General features: G+C 35.9%; 1 protein-coding gene across 1 annotated transcript; it reads left to right on the top strand.

Annotated features, from left to right (window-relative positions):
* The first annotated feature begins 5,651 nt into the window (after nucleotides 1–5,651).
* On the top strand, nucleotides 5,652–12,256 carry LOC133179734 (G-protein coupled receptor GRL101-like). Its single transcript, XM_061314428.1, has 4 exons — nucleotides 5,652–6,489; nucleotides 10,612–10,739; nucleotides 11,171–11,227; nucleotides 11,897–12,256. Exons 1-4 carry the CDS (start codon nucleotides 5,652–5,654, stop codon nucleotides 12,254–12,256), a joined length of 1,383 nt encoding a protein of 460 aa, XP_061170412.1.
* Nucleotides 12,257–21,163: the final 8,907 nt, after the last annotated feature.

Consider the following 21,163-nt stretch of genomic DNA (forward strand, 5'->3'; position numbering starts at 1 on the left):
AGGTTGAAATTGCATATGCAGGAATTTTACCAGAAAATACAGATCAATTTCGAATTTGGTTATGGTGCGATGATTTTTGACAGAGTTATTACTCTTGAACATTGAAAAAATAAGAAATTTTCAGTTTCCGATCTCTAACTTTTGTAGGGATGTATGTATAAGGTTGAAATCGCATTTGCAGTGAAATATGAAGATAACGAACAGTCCAATGAAACGATACAAATATGGAGCAGAGCAAACACGAACCTCACAATCTAGAGGTGGGATCAGGTGCCATGGAGGATTGGGCATCCCTTGCCGACCGGTCACACCCGCCGTGTGCTTCTTGTCATGATCGGGAAATAACGGGAAAATCCGTCAACAATTCAGTGTGTAAATAATGACCTAACTGTAAGTATGAAAAATGTCAGTCAGCATTTGACTTAATGATAGATTGTATTTGCTGACAAGGTCATTATATCGACCGTAGAACTTACGAACTGATGACTTTAAACGAGAATGCTGATATTCTTGTTTCATCAACAGTGTACCTCGTTTTAGAAATTGTTCATACGTAGAGCATGCTCTGGCGTATCGAATCAACTGAGAGATATAAACCCCGTATGCAGGTGATAAGGGTATACTACATGGGTAAGGTAAGGTGGTATCTTTTATCTCAAGCTCATCGGAATATATCGTGTCGACATAAGAATGGTGTCGGGTTGAAGGCCACAGCAAGTGTTTTCTTCTTTTCTCGTAAAAGATTTTGAACAAATTCTGCTTCATATGAATACAAAAATAGGTCTAATAACGGGGCGCAATTGGTACCCATGGGAATTCCAACAGATTTTTGAAAAACTTGGTCTTCAAAAACCACAAAGATATTGTCAATCAAATTGATTGATTGTATGTTGTTTTACTTCCCATTCGAAAATTTTTCACTGATATAGAGACGTCACCATATACCGGTGAAGGGCTTTAAATTTTGACCTTTTACTCGGCACACAGGGCCATGGAGCAGTGCCAACGTCTGCCGTGACACGGGACCTCGGTTCTTAGGGTCTCATCCGAAGGACCCGCAACTTTCACTTCAAAGTGCCGAGTGCATGGCGAAGGAACAGTTGCTACCCATATTTTTTCGACTTAGGTCAGTCGCGGCAGAGATTCGAACTCACGACCTCCCGATCACGGAGCGAGCACTCTACCGACTGAGCTACCGTGAACGGTGATATTGTCAATCAGAAACTCGAGCATCTTTTTAATGTCAACTTCAGAGCACTTGTGTGTGCAATCAGATTGTTTTTAACAAAGTAATTTTGCAAATGTCCAATGACAGGGAAGGTAAATTTACGAGGTATTTTACCAGAAAATAGATTTTCAAATTTAAATTTCGTCGTGGTCAAATGATTTTGGAGAACTCCTGAACTTAGAAAAAATAAGAAATTTTCAGTTTCTGCTCCTTAACCTTTGTAGGGATGTATGTAAAAAGGTTGAAGTTGCATATGCAGGTATTTTATCAGAAAATATGGGTCAAGTTTAACTATAAATTTAAAACTAAATATTGCATTTGAAATTTTGACTGCTTGCGGGGGCATTCCTGGATATAACGACATGTCTAGTTTGTTTATCCTCAAATTGTCTTTTAAAAGAATAATTATACAATACCGACCAGATACAACCACGGGCTCACTCAGGGTCCACTAGAGCAGACCCAGATCTGGAGCGCACCCCGGGCGGACCCAGAGCGAACGCCAAAATCAAACCCTGATTTCAGCATATTTTCATTTTTGTTATCAGTAGCGCACCCGGAAAACGAACCCGGCATTCGCTATTACGTAATAGAGCTGTCAATCAGGATAAAAAAAAATGTGAAAAACACCGAATATTCGAATCTTAAATTAATATTCGAATATCAACTCATCGAATGAATATTCGAATGTTCGAATATTCGTTGCCATCCCTAATATATATATATATATATATATATATATATATATATATATATATATATATATATATATATATACAAAATGTATTTGAACCATTACGGAGATCCTGTGGAATTGTAGCCCTCGCCTGAAAATCTCAGATAATAAATATATCAGAGGGCTACATTATTGCAGCTAAGAAAACCGCCCCGGACACACGCAGGGGATTTGGTACGGACACACGCAGGGAAAAACACGATGTTAACATCAGATTTTTACAAAAATGAATCGCCCCATATGACATGCCTAGACAAAGAGTGTGGTAAAATTTAAAGCATCTGCAATGAGTAGTTGCTGCGAAAACTCCGACAAAAATGTAAGGACAGCTACACAGACAGACACACTCTAGGATAAAATAAAAAAGGATACAATATTTAGTCACTGGGGATATAAAAAGGATCAGTGCGCAAATTAAAAGTGACATCAATTGACATCAAAGTTGGTCTTTATAATCGTGTTTTTATCATGAATCGTATCATTCTGTAGTCATGCAGGCGTTTGGATTCTCCCTAGCACCTGGTCATAGGGTTTGGATAACACCTTGAAACCTTGTTTGTATGTTTGAAATGCATTTTTCTTTAGTAGAAAGCGTATTACTAGTATTAGCGCGTTCCTTTGTGGTGATATGGTAATTGTGTCCTGAGACCTTAGTAAGACTGCATAATATACATTTATTTACTGAACCAAAATGTGTCCATGAAGCCATTAGGCCGAAGGCAAACAGTTTTGTTCATGGGTTCGACAAAACGCACGTTGCCCTCGAACCCAGTCATTTAATGTATATAACTAAAGCATGCTCCTGAAAATATTTTCAAAAATTTTGATTTAATATTTTTTAAGTACTAAGAAGTAAATATAACTTACTAAATCACAGCTAGTCAGATCATAAACAACCAGTCAGATCATTAAAAACTATTTTCACAGATGCCTGTCCTGAGAATTCTTTCCAGTGTAGTAGCTCCGAGTGCATAAGGACAAACCAGATGTGTGATGAACAAATTGATTGTTCCGATGGTACAGACGAAAGATTCTGTAGTAAGTATTATATAGCACTATTTTTTTTCCTAAAAAGAAATATAATACAGTCAAATCTCGTTATCTCGAACTCAATGGGATCGAGAAAAAAAATATCCGAGGATAAAATACATAAAGAATAAAGGGTTGCGACTTCCAAATTAATTTGACATATCCATAGTATTAAAGATATCAGTGTTCGAGATATCTAAGTTCAACTGTACTTCAAGGAAGGATTAACAAATTTAAGAAACTTGTACAAATCATTCCCACTGAGCACAGACACAAGGTTTATTCGTGTTTTTTCATTGGGTGTTTCAAAAACGCGCAACGGAATACGGAAAATAAGATACAATGTTTAGTCAATTGACAAATATATAAATCATATCAGGAACTATATTTTTTACATAATTTGTTCACGTCTAATCAAGGGTTTGTTGATTTAGTCAGTTTTATTCTCTTGTGAAGAAAATGTATAAAGGTCGTTAAGGTAAGATATCTTTAAGTGGAATAACTTCATTGAAGAACCACTCTGATAATTGTAAAAAGCTAGAATTCGATATTTATATAAATTCATAGTATGAGCGGACGGACACAACATAATTTTCGATTATCTTAAACAGACATATAATTTAGACAACAAAAGAATAAGTAATTGGAGACAAACCAACCGACACTGTATTTTTAGGATCTTGCTACAGTAGCTATTTCAAAACACATCATTTTTGGCTTTCCTCATGCACAACTTATGTATCAATGTATTTAAAGGATCCGTGCAATAATCCTGCAATTGTTATAAATGTGTCTATTCTTTCCTCATTAATAATACGGGTGATAGTTGTCTCTAACATAATTTGTGTACGCCTGTTTCGATTCATGTAATGATCCATAATGAGAGTTGTGTATTTGATGGATAAAGTATTCTTTTTTTTCAAAATCAGATTTGTACACGTTTTATGGGGCTTTAGTTTAGATCCTTGCGCTGTTAGTTTGATTAAATACAGCTACAATTTATTGTGCGCTATGACTAATGAGCAATCTCGCTACTCAAGAAGTACATGTACAATTTTTAACTTGCTCAAACAATATCCTGTTCATAATGCTAGTTGCTTTGTTTCGGAAGGTAAATATTCTTGTATCGCTGATTAGTATATGTAAGTTGAGCCAATTTCGATAATTTTTAAATGATAAAAAACGTAACGTTGGAATATCGATTCAAGTTGATGATATTAGCCTACCTTTCTTGATAAAAAAAATAGTTCGGAGACGAAACAAATCATTGAATATATATCCAAATGTAATGATAAGTTTAATTAATTAAGAACTATTATATAGAAAAATGGTTCCTTTCCGAGTTACATCTATGCCAAGATGAACCTGATAACGATTTTTCTATTCCTTTCCATTCCATCTTCTTTTCCGCGTTTTACCAACACCTTTTTCATTGTTTCAGATTCACATCCTGCAATAAATTGTAGCAGCGTGTCATTTTCGAAGAACACGTCCAGTGGTTCGACAGGGCAAAATGACTGGAACCAAGAATTTTTGGCAGACTGTAATAAAGATGGCAACATATCTTCGTCCGTAGAGAATGTATGCTCAGGTTGTCTAGACACCAATGTTTCAGTAGACTGTAGTCGGCGTGTCACCGGAAGTTCAGTCACTTGTCATCCTTTTTGTCCACCTGGGTGCAACTGTACCGGAAATAGCTTTATCTGTGTCAGAGTCCAATGTCCAGCTTTTACAGAGAGAATCGTCCTAAATAACATTGAATGCAGCAGTCTCAATTTCGATGACAGAGAAATGCAATATTTTGTCAAAAGCAAACATATATTTAAACTTGAGATTCGTAATGCAGTTATCACAAATCTAATAATATTGAGTTATGAAAGCCTCTCTCTGCATAGAATCATAATTATGCACAGTACCTTTATAAAGATAAAGGTACATCCTTACTTTCTTCCCTCATTTCATAAAACAATGCAGTCTTTAAAATTGTACAACACATCAGTCACAGACCTTGAGTACGACATGCAATCTTACTTATCACATTTGATGATACATCTGCGTCTAGCGGCCAGTTCATCACATCACATTTTCCAAGCAACTTTCACTTTCAAGCCTGAAATCTGTGATATCTCAGGGAATGGACTCAAACATTTCTTGGTATCACGTCTACATTGCAGAGACTTAGTGAATGCAAGTCATAACGCGTTAACAGACATGATTGATACAAGTACCCGGATACTAGATTTAAGCCATAACAAGCTCACCCATTACAGACGCTCTTTTAAAATTTTAAATTCACTTTATCTTAATAACAACCAACTGCAATCGACACGAAACACATTTCATATCGAAGAGCGAGCAGGTGACAGCCTTAAAATACTTGATTTTTCATACAATAAAATAGCTTCCATCGATACTGGGGACCTTGTTGCGGTTAAACTGGTATATCTTAATCTCTCCAGAAACCAAATCAAAACTATACACACTGGGGCATTTCTTAAGACCACCCTCCTTGTCATCCTTGATTTGTCCTATAACAACATCTCACAAATCTTTCCTGGGTCTTTTTCGCCACTCAGATACTTGGAAGAACTCTACCTACAAGGAAATCCCTTCCTAGTCGCTGTTGACATGTTTAAAGGTCTCTACAGTTTAAGAATAATGGGAGTAAGCTTTTATACAGTATGTTGTGCTCAGTCCAACAGTAAGTTTAATGTTAAATGCATTGCTCCTGCGACTGAAATTTCGTCTTGTGAAAATTTGATTGATGAACCGGTTCTGAATGTTGCTATATGGTACCTAGCATTAATGGCAGGTTTTGGAAACATAATTGCATTTTTGTATAATGTAAATTATGTCAGAAGCGACGATGCGGGGGCGTACCATTTTCTCATGTTGAATCTGAGTTGTGCCGATTTTTTGATGGGTGTCTACCTGTATATAATTGCTATCATTAATCTACATTACACAGGGGAGTACGGTTTGAATGATAATGTTTGGAGGCATAGCACTCTTTGTACGCTTTCTGGAATTATTGCTAGTCTTTCGAGCGAGGCATCTGCCTTTATTGTTTTGTTGATCACTATGGACAGATTTATCGCAGTCAAGTATCCATTTTCAGACTTAAAACTTACTAGAAGAGGAGCCTCTGTGCTCTTGATTATTGCTTGGTCTGTGTCTCTTTTCCTTGCTTTGATCCCTTTAATACCAGATCCTAGTCTTGAAAACTTCTACGCACAGTCTGGTATCTGTGTTTCTCTTCCTTTGTCCATTACTAGAAAGTCTGGATGGCAGTTCTCCATGATTGTGTATGTAGGTATCAACTTCTTTCTTTTCCTTGGAATTGTTGTTGGACAGATTTCAATATTCGTTGAAGTGTTTAATGTTGGGAGGAGTGTGCAGTCAACAAATACAATTCTGAGGGAAGTATCCTCGGCTCAGACACTGTTTGCGATCGTCCTGACTGATGTCAGCTGTTGGATATTAATAGGGACGATAGGTAAGTTTCATATATATAACCCGTAGGTCACCTTTACACATGAATAAAAAAAATACGATATTTACTTATCATTAATTTCCTAAGGTTCATTTTTCGTTGTTTTCGTGAACTGGGTCACGAATCAATGAAATCTAAAACAAAAAATCCAATACGGAAGAAGACCAACAATTTTTCAACCATGAATTCAAATCCCTAGAACACAATCTATCTCAAACCACGAAAAATGGACCACATGGAAATATTTCATTTAGTTGTTTCTCTTGCTAGCTAATTTTCTAGAACCAATTGAAACTGGTTGTCTAAATGACCTAGAACAGTTAAAAGTCTTCCAGCTTTCAATAAATTTAAAACATTTTTTGATATATTTTATCACTCAAAAGATAATTTTTATGAGAAAAATTCAAGAGTAAAAGAATGAGAACTTTAAAGAAAATAAAGTGACCTCGAGCAAACTTCAAATTAGTTGGTCCAATGCTTTTACGACTAACCGTTTAAAAGTCTCCGGTGAGAACGTTCTATGGGCAACAACTGACGGAAGGGGTAATCAGATCATTTCACACTAAATAGATTAAAGAATCTTTTCAATAAGTTGACATCTGTGAAGATTGGTAGCTCTACAGTTAACGGTTTTGAAGGAGCACTGAGAAGAAAAATTATCGTGTAATGGGCAATAACTCCAAAAGGGGTCAGGATCAAAAGTCATGGAAATGAGAAATAAAAGAGCAAATTTTTCTCAAATTGAATGGCCTTGACCTTTGCCATTGATAATTTCAAGTTCTAAAGCGGGACATTTTGTTGCAGTTGATCTCATGTTTTTATGACTGATCGTTTTAAAAAATTAAATTTTTTTGTAAACAGCGAAAACTAAAGTAGTCGAAGACTGAGTAAATGTTTGATAGTTTACAATTAAAGGTTACAAAGGAGCAGTGATTAAAGGTCTTCATGTAAGGGACAATAACCCCAAAAGGGGTCAGAATTGGAAATCATAGAAGATGCGGGATTCATCGTCCGAAGTTGCTGGGTCAGATCTGAAAGTCATTCGAGTAGTCGATTAACACTATAGATATATTTGTTTGATAAGTCTTGAAAAAAAAATCAGTGGAAGAAAAGTTATAATTAAGGTATGCCACTCGTCACCTTTTAAGACAAGAAGCCCAAGGGCCTTAACAGTCACCTGAGTATAATACAACGTAATAAAGGATCCACAGAAGTATAAAATAAAACAAAAATAAACCGATAGGCGATAGATGATCGAAGCTTTGTTGACTTTAAAAGCAAGAGAAATTAGATGATCAGGAATCAACAATATAATTAGTCTATTGTTAAAGCGGATCTATTTTCTTGTCTGTACCTGCCTTCATTTGTCACTATCACTATTCTGACTAAACAAAACTGCACTATTAGAACGCTAATTGCATTCACTTCCACATTGATTTCTTTTGTTCTCTCAATTTTAGAAGAGGCACATTTGGTTATCATACCTATGCAATTAGTTATATCCAAGAACAGGAAGAAGATTTTCAAAGAATTTATAGTTTTACTATATGATCATTAGAGCACCACTCTAACGTCAGATCCCCTGATCCTGGGGTGGGAGCGGGGCACAAATTTGGAAAAGACACCCTTTTTTATCATAATCAGTTCATCTTCTCAATAAACAGGGAGAGAGAAGACGCTTGTAAAATTATCATTTTCACTAAATGATCATTAGAGACCCGCCCTAACTCCAGAATAAGCATGCACCTAGTTGATCTGCTAAATATACACGGGGGGAGAAAAGATTTTTAAAGAAGTGAAGCATTTTCTCTATATTATCATAAAAGCCCAGCCCTTACGCCAGAACCCCTGACATCGGGCCACGAATCTTGAAGATTCAAACTATTCTACATTAAATAAGGTTTATTTATTGCCTTGATAACATCTGGTAAAATATTTACTTAAGTTTTACAGTTGAAATGTAAAAACTTCATTGAACCGTTGCTCAATTAAGTTCATTGTACCGCTGCTCAATCAGATGCATACTGTCTTCCAATTTTCTTTCCAATTTTGAAATCCTTGATATAAAATAATTCAGGAGTGACATACAATTACAGAACGACCTTAATAGGTTTTTTCACAGGAAGTTGGAAAGACCTAATTGAAATTTGAACTTTCTTATCTGTTAATCATGATCAGATAACATTTCTGTCATACGGTAATGCAGACATTTAGGGGGGTTTAGGTACATCCAAATTCATTATGTACGTTTATAGGTATTAAATTTTGCGTTTGAAAAATAGATTCTCTAAAGTCTTAAATTGCTACAGATCAATTTTTATTACACAGGAATCCTGACATCTTTTTGGTATATAGAGGTTCAGCCTAATGGGTATAATTAATTTTTTGTTAATCACTTAAATTCTGTTAATTCATAGGAATATACATTTTTTGGGATTGAGATAATAAATTTTCAGTTATACAGGAATGTTGACGTATTTTAGGATTTAGATAATCATCTTTCTGTTACACAGTAATTGTGACTTTTTAGCTCACCTGAGCTGAAAGCTCAAGTGAGCTTTTCTGATCACCCGTTGTCCGTCGTCCGTCCGTCTGTCTGTCCGTCCGTCTGTAAACTTTTCACATTTTCAACTTCTTCTCAAGAACCACTGGGCCAATTTTAACCAAACTTGGTACAAACTACCATTGGGTAAAGGGGAGTTTAAATTGTTAAAATAAAGGGCCAAGTCCCCTTACAAGGGGAGATAATCAAGAAAAGACAAAAATAGGGTGGGGTCTTTAAAAAATCTTCTTCTCAAGAACCACTGAGCCAGAAAAGCTGAAACTTATGTGGAAGCATCCTGGGATAGTGTAGATTCTAAATTGTTCAAATCATGACCCCCGGGGGTAGGGCGGGGCCACAATAGGGAATCCAAGTTTTACATTGAAATATATAGGAAAAATCTTTAAAAATCTTCTTCTCAAGAACCACTGAGCCAGAAAAGCTGAAACTTATGTGGAAGCATCCTGGGATAGTGTAGATTCTAAATTGTTCAAATCATGACCCCCGGGGGTAGGGCGGGGCCACAATAGGGAATCCAAGTTTTACATTGAAGTATATAGGAAAAATCTTTAAAAATCTTCTTCTCAAGAACCACTGAGCCAGAAAAGCTGAAACTTATGTGGAAGCATCCTGGGGTAGTGTAGATTCTAAATTGTTCAAATCATGACCCCCAGGGGTAGGGCGGGGCCACAATAGGGAATCCAAGTTTTACATTGAAGTATATAGGAAAAATCTTTAAAAATCTTCTTCTCAAGAACCACTGAGCCAGAAAAGCTGAAACTAATGTGGAAGAATCCTGGGGTAGTGTAGAATCTAAATTGTTCAAATCATGACCCCCGGGGGTAGGGCAGGGCCACAATAGGGAATACAAGTCTTACATTGAAATATATAGGAAGAATCATTAAAAATCTTCTTCTCAAGGAACCACTGAGCCAGAAAAGCTGAAACTTATGTGGAAGCATCCTAGGGTAGTGTAGATTCTATATTGTTCAAATCATGACCCCCGGGGGTAGGGCGGGGCCACAATAGGGAATACAAGTCTTACATTGAAATATATAGGAAGAATCTTTAAAAATCTTCTTCTCAAGAACCACTGAGCCAGAAAAGCTGAAACTTATGTGGAAGCATCCTGGGGTAGTGTAGATTCTATATTGTTCAAATCATGACCCCAGGGGTAGGGCGGGGCCACAATAGGGAAACATTGAAATATATAGGAAAAATCTTTAAAAATCTTCTCAAGAACCACTGGACCAGAAAAACTGAAACTTATGTGGAAGCATCCTGGGGTAGTGTAGATTCTAAATTGTTCAATTCATGGCCCCCGGGGGTAGGGCGGGGCAACAATAGGTATTACAAGGGGGGGAGTCTGGTAATGAACAGCATGGCCAAAGTTACTCAGGTGAGCGATGTGGCCCATGGGCCTCTTGTTTTTAGTTGAGATAATTATCTTTCTGTTACACAGGAATGCTGACTATTTTTAGAGGCATTGAATTAATTATCTTTCTTTTAACACAGGAATGCTGACGTTTTTGTTTTGTTTTTTTTTGGGTGGGGATTAAGGTAATTATCTTTTTGTTAAACAGGAATGCTGACGTTTTTGGGGATTGAGGTACAGCCTGACGTTTATGCCTGGATGATAGTTGTCGTTCTGCCGATTAACTCCGCCATTAACCCCATATTGTATTTGTTGACTACATTCATCAAAAACAAGGTCAGATTATGTAGTTTATTTGGTTTGGAAGTTATACTAGAAGATTTTGTGCAATAGCTTAACGTCTCTCTATGTTAGAAATTATTCTTTAAATTTTTTGAATTTCTATAAAAGTAAGTAAACATGATAAGTACGTTGAGATACATAATATTTGATGTGAGAGACGGCATCACTACGACTTTTTCCTGATTTTATTCTTAAAAAAATTGATTGACGTTAAAATTGCTTTCCTGAACTTTAATGTGTCTTGGTGGTTGAATATTACTATAAATTGCATCCATAATCTAGCTACAAACTCAATGTAACAAAACTTTGTGTAAGTCACCACTATTGCAAGATCAAACTAGTAGAGCTTAAGTCTCCTTGGAGACGAACGTTTACTTCCAAGCATAACCAAGTCTGAATATTAATACAAAATCTTCAAAATTTAGAAAGGAAAAGACGGAGAAAACATTCCACAGATGAAAAATATACAAGATTCAGCCAAGGTAATTACAATTTTCAATACCTATATTGTGTCTATCTTTGCAAAAAAAGTCCCCCCCCCCGGTTCCGACGCATATGCAATTAACTTTTGAACCGTAGTCGGTAGTAAGTCCTACTATTATTAATGTTCTTCAAAAGATATAAACAATCTACATTACTACCAAAGTTCATTCGGAATTTCGAATACTCCCCGAAATAAACTAAATCAATTGTGTCTTGTTCAGGAACTATTGTTCACACAACAATTTGATCACGACCGGGGGGATTTATGTTAACAACTTATCTATATTTGCTTAGAATTTTCAATGATTTAGAACTTTCCAGATTAAGATATTTTACTTAATTTTGAGTGTGATTCGCATCAAGCTTTGAATTGTTTATCATTCATCGTCATTTTTAGTGTAAATGAAACATTAAGGAGACTGCAAATAACTGAAATGTTAATAAAATGGAAAATAGCCTGCTTTATTTAGAATATTTGAAATGCTCATTTCATCTTCGCTACCAGAATTATTAGGTCGATTGTTGACGGGGTTTTTTTCCTCACAAGATCCATATTTTGTATGTATATTTAAGATCGTTCGGTCTGATGATTTACTCTCAGAGATTAAAAAACAAAATCTTCTGCGAACCCTAGAATTATTTATCAATGTCTTATACCTTTTTTGTAGTTGAGATCTGAAAGCACCAGTCAAAGAACCATTAGTACCGTGTCAGGGTCTTATTCCGATAGCAGTGATCTTCAAAACCGTCCTTCAGATCAAAGGATCGAATCACAGAAGGAAAAAATCACGAAAGAACAGGAAACGATCGAGTCGCAACAAAAAAGGATCGAGTCACAAGAAAATCGAGTCAAAACAGGAAAGGATATAGCCACCACAGAAAAGGATCCGGTCACTACAGAAAAGGGTCCGATCACCAGAGAAAAGGTTACGGTCACCATAGGAAAGGTTCCGATCACCACAGGGAATCAGCCGCAAACAAAAGTAAAGCTGTCTCCATTAAAGGGCCCACCATATCAAATCTCTTAATAGTGTCATCTGCGTTTATTATGTAAATATAGGCGTACCCTTTGTGTTAACTTTAGGAATATAATTTTCGAAATTTGTCACATTACCTGTAGCTGTGAACTTTGCATATTAAATTTAGCATTTAGCAAGAGAAGGGATACTGGTGGAGGAACTTTGAACACGCAGTTTTACCCCGCTTTTAAATTCAATCTATTCTAATGCCTTGAAAGAAACATCACTTACTGTGTTGGTTTTCTAGTAATGTGTACAACATGTATGAATCTTCTTGACATTTTGTTTTATTCTTGGTAACATCTATATAACTTGTCGTTGACGCGTCTGTATTAGTAGTAAAATAAAAGTAAAATTTTAGAACAGTATATTTCCTTGTGTTTGTTAAGACTTTATTTGATTGGCCTGTGGTGTCGGTTTTTTTCATACCTGTCGTTTTTTTGTCATTAAAATAAGCGCATATTTTTACCACTTATCCCCTTGTTTTTGTGATTACGATAGTTTTCTAGAAACATATGAAGAAAAGTTTAATTAAAGCTCAAATTTTGTTTTCAGACACTGAAATTCTTTATGAAGTCTGTAAAAAATTCAAGAAGTTATGATTGCCGCCAAATTTTTCAATGTCTTACACGAAATTGAAACAGTGTGCTCTCTTACTCATTTTTTTTCCGTATATTGTTTCAAATAATAGATATTTCGCATTGAAATACAATATTTAAAAAAAGTTTTTTTTTCAATATATCTATGTAGAACTAGCTTTTAACTTGGATTTTTAAATACTATAATGTTTAACTATGTTTAGGTCAGTTGTTGCTAAAGAACATTGAGAAGACCATTTCGTATTAAGGTGTACAAATTATCAATTTCATTTTCAAGGTAGGGTACCAACCATTTATCCCCATTTACCAGAGATTTTCAAACACAATCTGGTCACAATGAACAACAATCACTGTGGCTTAGTTTTAAAGGGGGAAGATGTTGAAAAGTCTAAAATTTAATACAAATAGAGTAAATACTGAAAATATTAATTTACTTAATTAATGAAAGGGCTTCACTCTAATGGTATATAAAGAAACGGAATTAGAATCATTCAGTGTGGAAACTGTAGAGGTTCCTTAATTCACTTAGTACACTGGTAAAGAGACAACAGGCCCAAGGGCCTTAACGATTACCTGAGTATAATACAACCCTGACAAGGATCAATGCGTAGGATGGAAATTTGATATTTACATAATAAACCAAGTAAATTGAAAGAGGAAGATATTATAGGACAATCAGCAACCAGCAAAATACTTTCTCTTGATAGTTTGAAAGTTGTCTGCATATCCGAGTGCTATTTAAAAACTTGTATAAATCTATTATTTATATGTCTATGAATTACATAATTTATAATGCTTGCTTATCACAGTGGAATAATCAAAGGTGAATAACCTCTCAAGGTGGAATAGAAATTTCGCTACATTATCAATAGAGCTGGTGATCGGAAGATCGTAGGTTCGAACCCCGACCGCGACTGACCTAAGTCGATATAAAATAGGAAGCAACTGTTCCTTTGCCAAGCGCTCGGCACTTTGAAGTGAAAGTTGCGGGTCCTTCGGATGAGACCTTAAAAACCGAAGTCCGGTGCCACAGCAGGCGTTGGCACGATAAAGATTTTTCACTGCTCATTGGCCCTGAGTGCCGAGTAAAGGCCCTTCACCGGTGTATGGTGACTTCTCTATATGATCGAGTGAAAAATTCTCGACAGGGAACGTAAAACATCAATCAATCAATAGAGCTGTCCTAGCATCAGAACCCCCTTCCCAGAGGTAATGAATTTCTGAAAATCTGATAAGAACACCCTTGCTAATTACAACTATTTATTTGGGTTGTTTGCTAGATGCCCAGGAGCAGAGGAGAAGATTTTCAAAGTATTAATGCATTTTTCACTTTATAATCAATAGAGTCCTGTCCTAACACCTGAATTTTACAATTTAAGTAAAGGCATTCCTAATCATCATAACCATTCATGTAGTTTGCTTGCTAATAATACAGGGAGAGAGAAGAAAATTTGCAGAGAACATATGCATTGTTCACTGTTTGTATAGATCCTGCCCCTAACCTCTAACTATGGTTCATGAATTTTACAATAAAGGCAAAGGCACCTTTGCTCATCATAACCATGTACTTATTTTTTCTCATTACCCAGGAACATAAAAGAAGATTTTAGAAATAGAAGTCTGGCATTACTAATATGGAATATAATCTCGGTGTTCCATCCAAATCCTTCAAACCTTATGACCGATCAGAAAAACCCCGACAATTCATATCGACCTTTTAATCTCAAACTTACTACAAATTATTTCGATAAAGAAGCACAGGAAGCTTATTACTTTGATGAATAGGCTGAAGGTTAGGAAAATCAAGAACCATTGACATCATTTATCACGACAGTCTACCTCATGACCACAATATGACCAGAAAGTCTCTGACAAGGTTATATATGTTTTGTACTTATAACAAAGTGAAAAGAAGCGTTAAGATTGAAACTACAATACATATAGATACTCTGATAGAATTAAAAAACGTAGCAAAGTCGAAACTAAAATTTGAAACACTTTCAAATAAATTTCAAATAAATGGCAACACCGTTCTTTAAAATTAAAAAACCATCGAAAACAATGCCGGTATAGTCCTAAGAGTAGTAGCCAATCAGGTTTCAGCTTATGTGCATATCCATGTTTTCGAGTTATCTCACACATCTTGCTAGTAAGGGGACTCATAATAAATGCATGCGACAGAAAAGAAATCCTTCAATGTCTAGAGAACATAAAGGGTAATTGAAGCCACGGAGGACTCATCATGGACCAGACGATACACGGAGAAATCATATGCTTGAATCTTCCTTTTCTGATGTTTTTAGAGATCCTCGTTTGGTCTTCTTCTGATCTGTATTGTTGCAGTGAACTTTTGAGCTTGATTACTGTGGCGTATATTCCTTTCTGCTTATGTTAAGCTAATGTGAAGTCACAGATTTCACCGGAAACGCGAATTGCGGGTAGGCAAGGAGGGAGTCGCTCATCCTCAATGGAATGTGGGGGTCGGAGAACCACGTAAAAGTTTGATAGACATTAATTAAAAGTGTGGATTGCTAAAAATACCTTTATTGCATTTGATGAAAACATATTCTAGTAAACAGGTAAATAAATAAGATTTATGATCAACTTTCCCCCATTTTTCAAACAAATACATGTATAAATATACTTTTTCAAGAAAATGGTTTGTAGGCTGCAGCCTTTTTGCCTATATGGAATATACCCCATTGCCAATGAAAAGGCGATAAAAGGTTTTGAATTCGTTGAAATTAATTTAAGCTTTAAGGCCAGTAATAAAAAAAATTTAACTCTCGTTTTGCATGTATTCCATTTCCAAAGGAATATTGTTCCGCCTGATTAATAAGAATTTGATAACTATTGTATAATTACAAAGATCCTGTGCTTCCGTGGAATGAAATAAAAAGATAAAAACAATTCACAAACACTTCAAACAATACAGCAGTAAAGCTACAGTTTCAGTTCTGATTTAGCATGAACACAGTAAGCATGTCGATATTAAAATTGCAAAACTTGCAATGTTCTGCCAAAGGCCATTCCAAGTTTTTCTATGTTTAGCGTCCGCGTGCGCCTTGGTTTTTAACAACCCATATCACAAAAAACAAACAAAATCAAGAGTCCTCAAATTGCATATTCTAGTCAAAATCACTGAATTCTGTCAATTTCTCAAAATATTTGTTTACAATATATCAAATTTAGAATATAGTAAGCATTGAATACCTTGATTTTGCTGATGAATTTTTTTTCTAAGAGAAGAATAGATTAATGAAATCAAATCCTTTGAGTTACCTCATTTTTGTGACTATAAAGTCTGTGTTTTATTTTTTGGTTTGTGTGTTTTTTGCGAAAAGGTAGGTAGGTTTTTGAAAGATGGGTGGACGCTAAACAGAGAAAAAACTTGGAATGGCCAAATCCAAATGTCATCAATCGGTGTGTGTGTCACCAAGATTGATACAGAAATATAGTTCAAAATTTTCCGTAATATTAGAAAATTTTGAACTCCATGCAATTCCAACTTCCAGCAAAAAAAGCGAGGTTCATATGTGATCTGGGGACCGAGCTAGGATTGAGAACTACGCTGCCAAACATGAACCCGCGGCTGCTATGAGAAAATTCAAACAGAATTTAATCAATTGAAAGGGTCTACAGCAAGGTATGTCTGAGATTCCTACAAGCGTAAGCAAACAAACAAAAAAAAGGGAAACCTTGACTTTGATGATTTAGTGTCGTGTTACAGAAATTCAGGATAAAAATCGAGGTTGTAAAATTCTGTTGTGAGATGAAATGGACCATCAAGTACAATTTTACATTAAAACTTCAGAAAAATCTTATTGTGTTCATACTGCAATAGGGCGTGCTGTAGGAATAGGTATTGTCAAGTCCGAGGATAAACAACTCTCAGAAAATGGTGGTCCTATTAGTATTACATTTACAAAAACCTGGGAATATTCTTCGTTGCAAAAAATTAATTTTGTTAAGCGTTGTGCAAGCTGTACTGTTAAAACTCATATTCCTGATGAAAAATTTTAGCTTCTGAAATCCGAGTCTCTATCCAGTGTATTTATTTTCGAATAATCACATGATTACTTTCTTTTTCTGAAAACTAAACGAGCCTTTTTCCTTCAGTTTGATTCCTTGAACCTGTAGTAGGTAATTATTACATTATTTCTTTGGTTAAATCAGTTCAATAATTACTTCAAACACATCAATACAATTTTAATTGTTGTTTTAACCGTTAATTATCATATATAGTAGAAAAAGGAATGCTACGCTATGCATATCATGACCAGTCTAGCGGATATGGTCTTATTAAGCAGGACACAGAATGGAGTGGGTAGATTTTTGGATGGGAATCAATTTAGAGTACTAAGGTTGATTGTATTTTGACGTAGATGTATGCAGATAGGTGAAACGTTCTCACTTCAACATAGTTATGCCCTTTGTATTTTACTTGGATCTCATTTCTACTTATTGGAGGTTTGGCGGAAATCGATTAGCGTTAACAATCAGGAAAAAAAAACTCTGGAGAGTGTGTGGAATGAGAGCTCAGAAATGCAAATCTTTGAAAATCATGCATCCTTTCTTCAAATGTATAAAAGAGGTATTACATATTGACATTTGTAATGACAAGCACAAGATTCAACCCTCTCAGTTTTGTAATTCATGTCAAGGAAAATGTTTTCGTTATTGTTCTGATAAAGAGAAAGGCGATGCTTACTACAAGGGTTGTCCCAGAAAAACGCGAACATATTCAATGGGTTTTTTTAACCGTCACGGTAGATCTGTCGGTAGAGCGCTCGCTCCGTGATCGGAAGGTCGTGTGTTCGAATTACGGCCGCGACTGACCTAAGTCGATAAAAATAAGTAGCAACTGTTCCTTCGCCAAGCGCACTTTGAAGTGAACGTTGCGAGACCTCCTTAAAAACCGAAGCCCCGTCTCACGATAGGCTTTGGCACGATAAAGAACCTTCACTGCTCAATGGCCCTGAGTGCCGAGTAAAAATCTAAATTTGGAGCATGGTGACGTCTCTATATGAGTGAAAAATTTTCGAACGGAACGTAATACAACACACAATCAATCAATGTTTTCTGTTTCACTAACATTATAAAGTTAAAAATTAACCTGTACCATAGTCAACACTTTTTACATAATTCACAGAAATTTCAATATCTCTCTAATTAACATTTTTCTCTCTGATAAACGAATCATTCATAAGGCTAATTGTATTCGGCGCGTCGGCGCGCTCGCGCAACATATTTTGTTTATAAAATAAATTATCGCTTATACAGTTTTGTTAGCATCGGGCTCGATATTTCACTCGATATTCCTTTGATCTTATAATGCAACATCCAGAGCGATACCTATATCCCCAGAATAAAGAAGGTGACACTGAATGGGTTTACACTGCTCAAAAAAAAGAGAACTACTTTCTACCACTGCCAACCAGAATGCATATTGAAGCGACATCCACATTTTACAATTGACAAAATCAAGATCCCGAAAAAGTCAGCAACAAATTGAAACCATGCCACTTGAAAATGCTTCAGTCTCATTTTGTAAATTGTAATCAACATGTGCAAATTCCTGATCTAAGAATCTAGACAATCAACATAATTTAAACATGTGTCTTGCTCAAAACATAATGTGTGTGTATTTTTTCTTTTGTTTTTTTGTTCCTGTTTTTTTTTCTTTATTATTATTTTTTTTTTTTGTTGATAAGATTTTTGTGCTTGTTTTTGTGATAAAACAATGTTTGGTTTATCATAAATCAAAAGAGCAAGTTTCATAGATGGGATTATGTTTTTGAAGCTTCAACATCATTATTTAACTGCTTGTGGTTTCTTTTATTCATGGCCACTAATATTAATACACTGGTTTTATCAATTTCTATTGGCATCAATTTTTGTGCAATCAGCGAATGACTCAGTATTTCGTGTAGACAGGTCATCATAAAACTTTTTGATATGTTTCTTACTTTAATGACCATCAAATTCTATTTTAATTTTCACTCTGCAAAACACAAGACCACAAAAATTAATGTTTAAGGCATGTTGATGGAACCACTGTAAATGTATTTTATATGATTGGATTTTTAATGAGATAAGTGGTTGAGAAGACTACAATATGGGGAGGCACAACTTTATGTATACTGGCACATGATCTGAAGTGCAAATGATCTGTTTAGGTTTGCAGGCCAGCCATTTCTGTAACTAAACTTACTCCCCCCCCCCCTTCTCAAATAAAGACAAGTTAATATTTAGTAGTAGTATTATTTTAATACGTAACAAGGGATCTTTGTCAAACACTGATACCAATGTATGGCAGCTTATTGCCATCATAATCAAGTCTCTAAAAAGGAGGTTAATCTCTAGAGTCTAGGGTCATTGCGTAATACCGGTAAATTTTTTATATACATAAAGAAAATTTACAAAAACCAAAGCACTAAATATTTTTAAATACTATAGTTAATTTTTGGAGATTGGGGTAAATTTCGGATTACTCTAGCACAAATTATGGTAAGGCATGCATGGATCAAAGGGGATCCGGATCCCTGGAAAATCAAATTTATTTAAACTGACAGTGTAAAATTACTAAAGCTATGCCTCGGACCTCTTCCCCTTGCGATTTGAGCCAACACCTCCTAGGGAAAAAATTCTGGATCTACCCAACAAAAAATTACAATCGGGCTCGGGCTGTCGACTTGAATATAAGCGATAATGCTTAAATTATAAAGGAAGTCGATGTCATTTGAGTGTTTTAATGCAGGGAGAAAACACTTTTGTGATATTGGGATGAGATGAACGCGCTGGAGCGCCGAATACAATTAGCCATTCATAATAGCTGCCAGCGCAACACAGGGGACCTCAAAACGTAGCTCTTGGAGTTTGTGATTTTTTTTCAGGAATCGTGCGTCTTTAAAAATTCGTTTAAAGCATAAATTCGATACTGCCTTTGATTTTCTTTGAGTTACCGAGATATATCCATTTCAAACGTTCTACAAATAAGAATATATCATGGAATTAATTCTTTAAATAGACAATTTCCCAACCCTAATCATAAAAACAACTGCTCGCATAGTTAAAGGCGGTCTTGACCTCCAGTTAGACTTTTCAGTTTGTCGTCATTTTTGTTAGTGTACCAAACGCTTCTTCCATGGGATAACCAGTCCATTCATCTTTGAACCTCTTTTACTTTTTAAAAACCACTGTTCCATACATGTATTTGTGTCGCTCCCAGCTCTTTCCTGAGTCCTATACCCTGCTCCACACAGTACTGAGTGAGGCCGCATTATCGCCCGACGTCGCTGTTTTTGACAATAGCTCACAAAGCGTTCGTGGCGCAGTAGTTAGAGCGTCTGCTCTAGAATCGCGAAGTAAGGCGTTGATCCTCACGTCGCGGGTTCGAATCCCACTGTGGGACGTGGAGACTGGTCCTTCGGATGAGACCGTATAAACCGAGGTCCCGTGTCGCAGTAGGTGCTGGCACGAAAAAGATCCCTCACTGCTCATTGGCCATAAGTGCCGAGTATAGGACAAATTTTGCAGCTCTCCGCCGGCAAGTGGTGGCGTCCCTATATGAGTGAAAAATTCTCGAGAGGGACGTTTAACAACATTCAAACGAACAAACTAATAGCGTTTGTTTTTTGTTTGTTGTTTAACGTCCCTCTCGAGAGATTTTCAATCATATGGAGACGCCAACACTTGCCGGTGGAGAACTGCAATTTTTTACCTACACTCGGCACTTAGGGCCATTGAGCAGTGAGGGATCTTTTTCGTGCCAGCACCCACTGAGACACGGTTTGTGCCTATAACGTCATATTCTTATCATTTATAATGTTTGTTATGTTATGAACAAAATATTCCAAGTTGAAAGACACAAAAGGAACATGAATGTTTATGACATCGGATTTATTTTGAATATTATAAAGAAACCAAAGGCGAATCAGAAGCAAACAAAGGCTGTCCTCTCGGTAAAAAGAACACCTAACTCTCCACAATACAACAAATTAAATAATGCTTCTTAATTGTTCAATAGACAATACAATTGATTAACGATAAGAATGGATTATAAAGCGGGGAATAAAATTAAATTGCCCTTGTGTCTCTACCATCGCCAACACTCTCCTCCCTTTCAATAATGTAAAGTTTTGAGTAAGACCTGAACCATTGTAATTGTACAGGAAGTTTAAAGAAAGTTACGACAATTTATCTGGAAGCTAACCAAGTAATCTTGAAAGCAACATTTCTAAAACTTAAATTGTTGTCTCTGTCCAATTTATAATACAAAAAAATTCATGTGACGAGTCCTTTAATCAGAAGTAGA

This window comes from Saccostrea echinata, unplaced genomic scaffold (genome assembly GCF_033153115.1).
Source record: "Saccostrea echinata isolate AGI-Se365-2 ecotype Australia unplaced genomic scaffold, CSIRO_AGI_Sech_v1 ptg000005l, whole genome shotgun sequence".
NCBI lineage: Eukaryota > Metazoa > Mollusca > Bivalvia > Ostreida > Ostreidae > Saccostrea > Saccostrea echinata.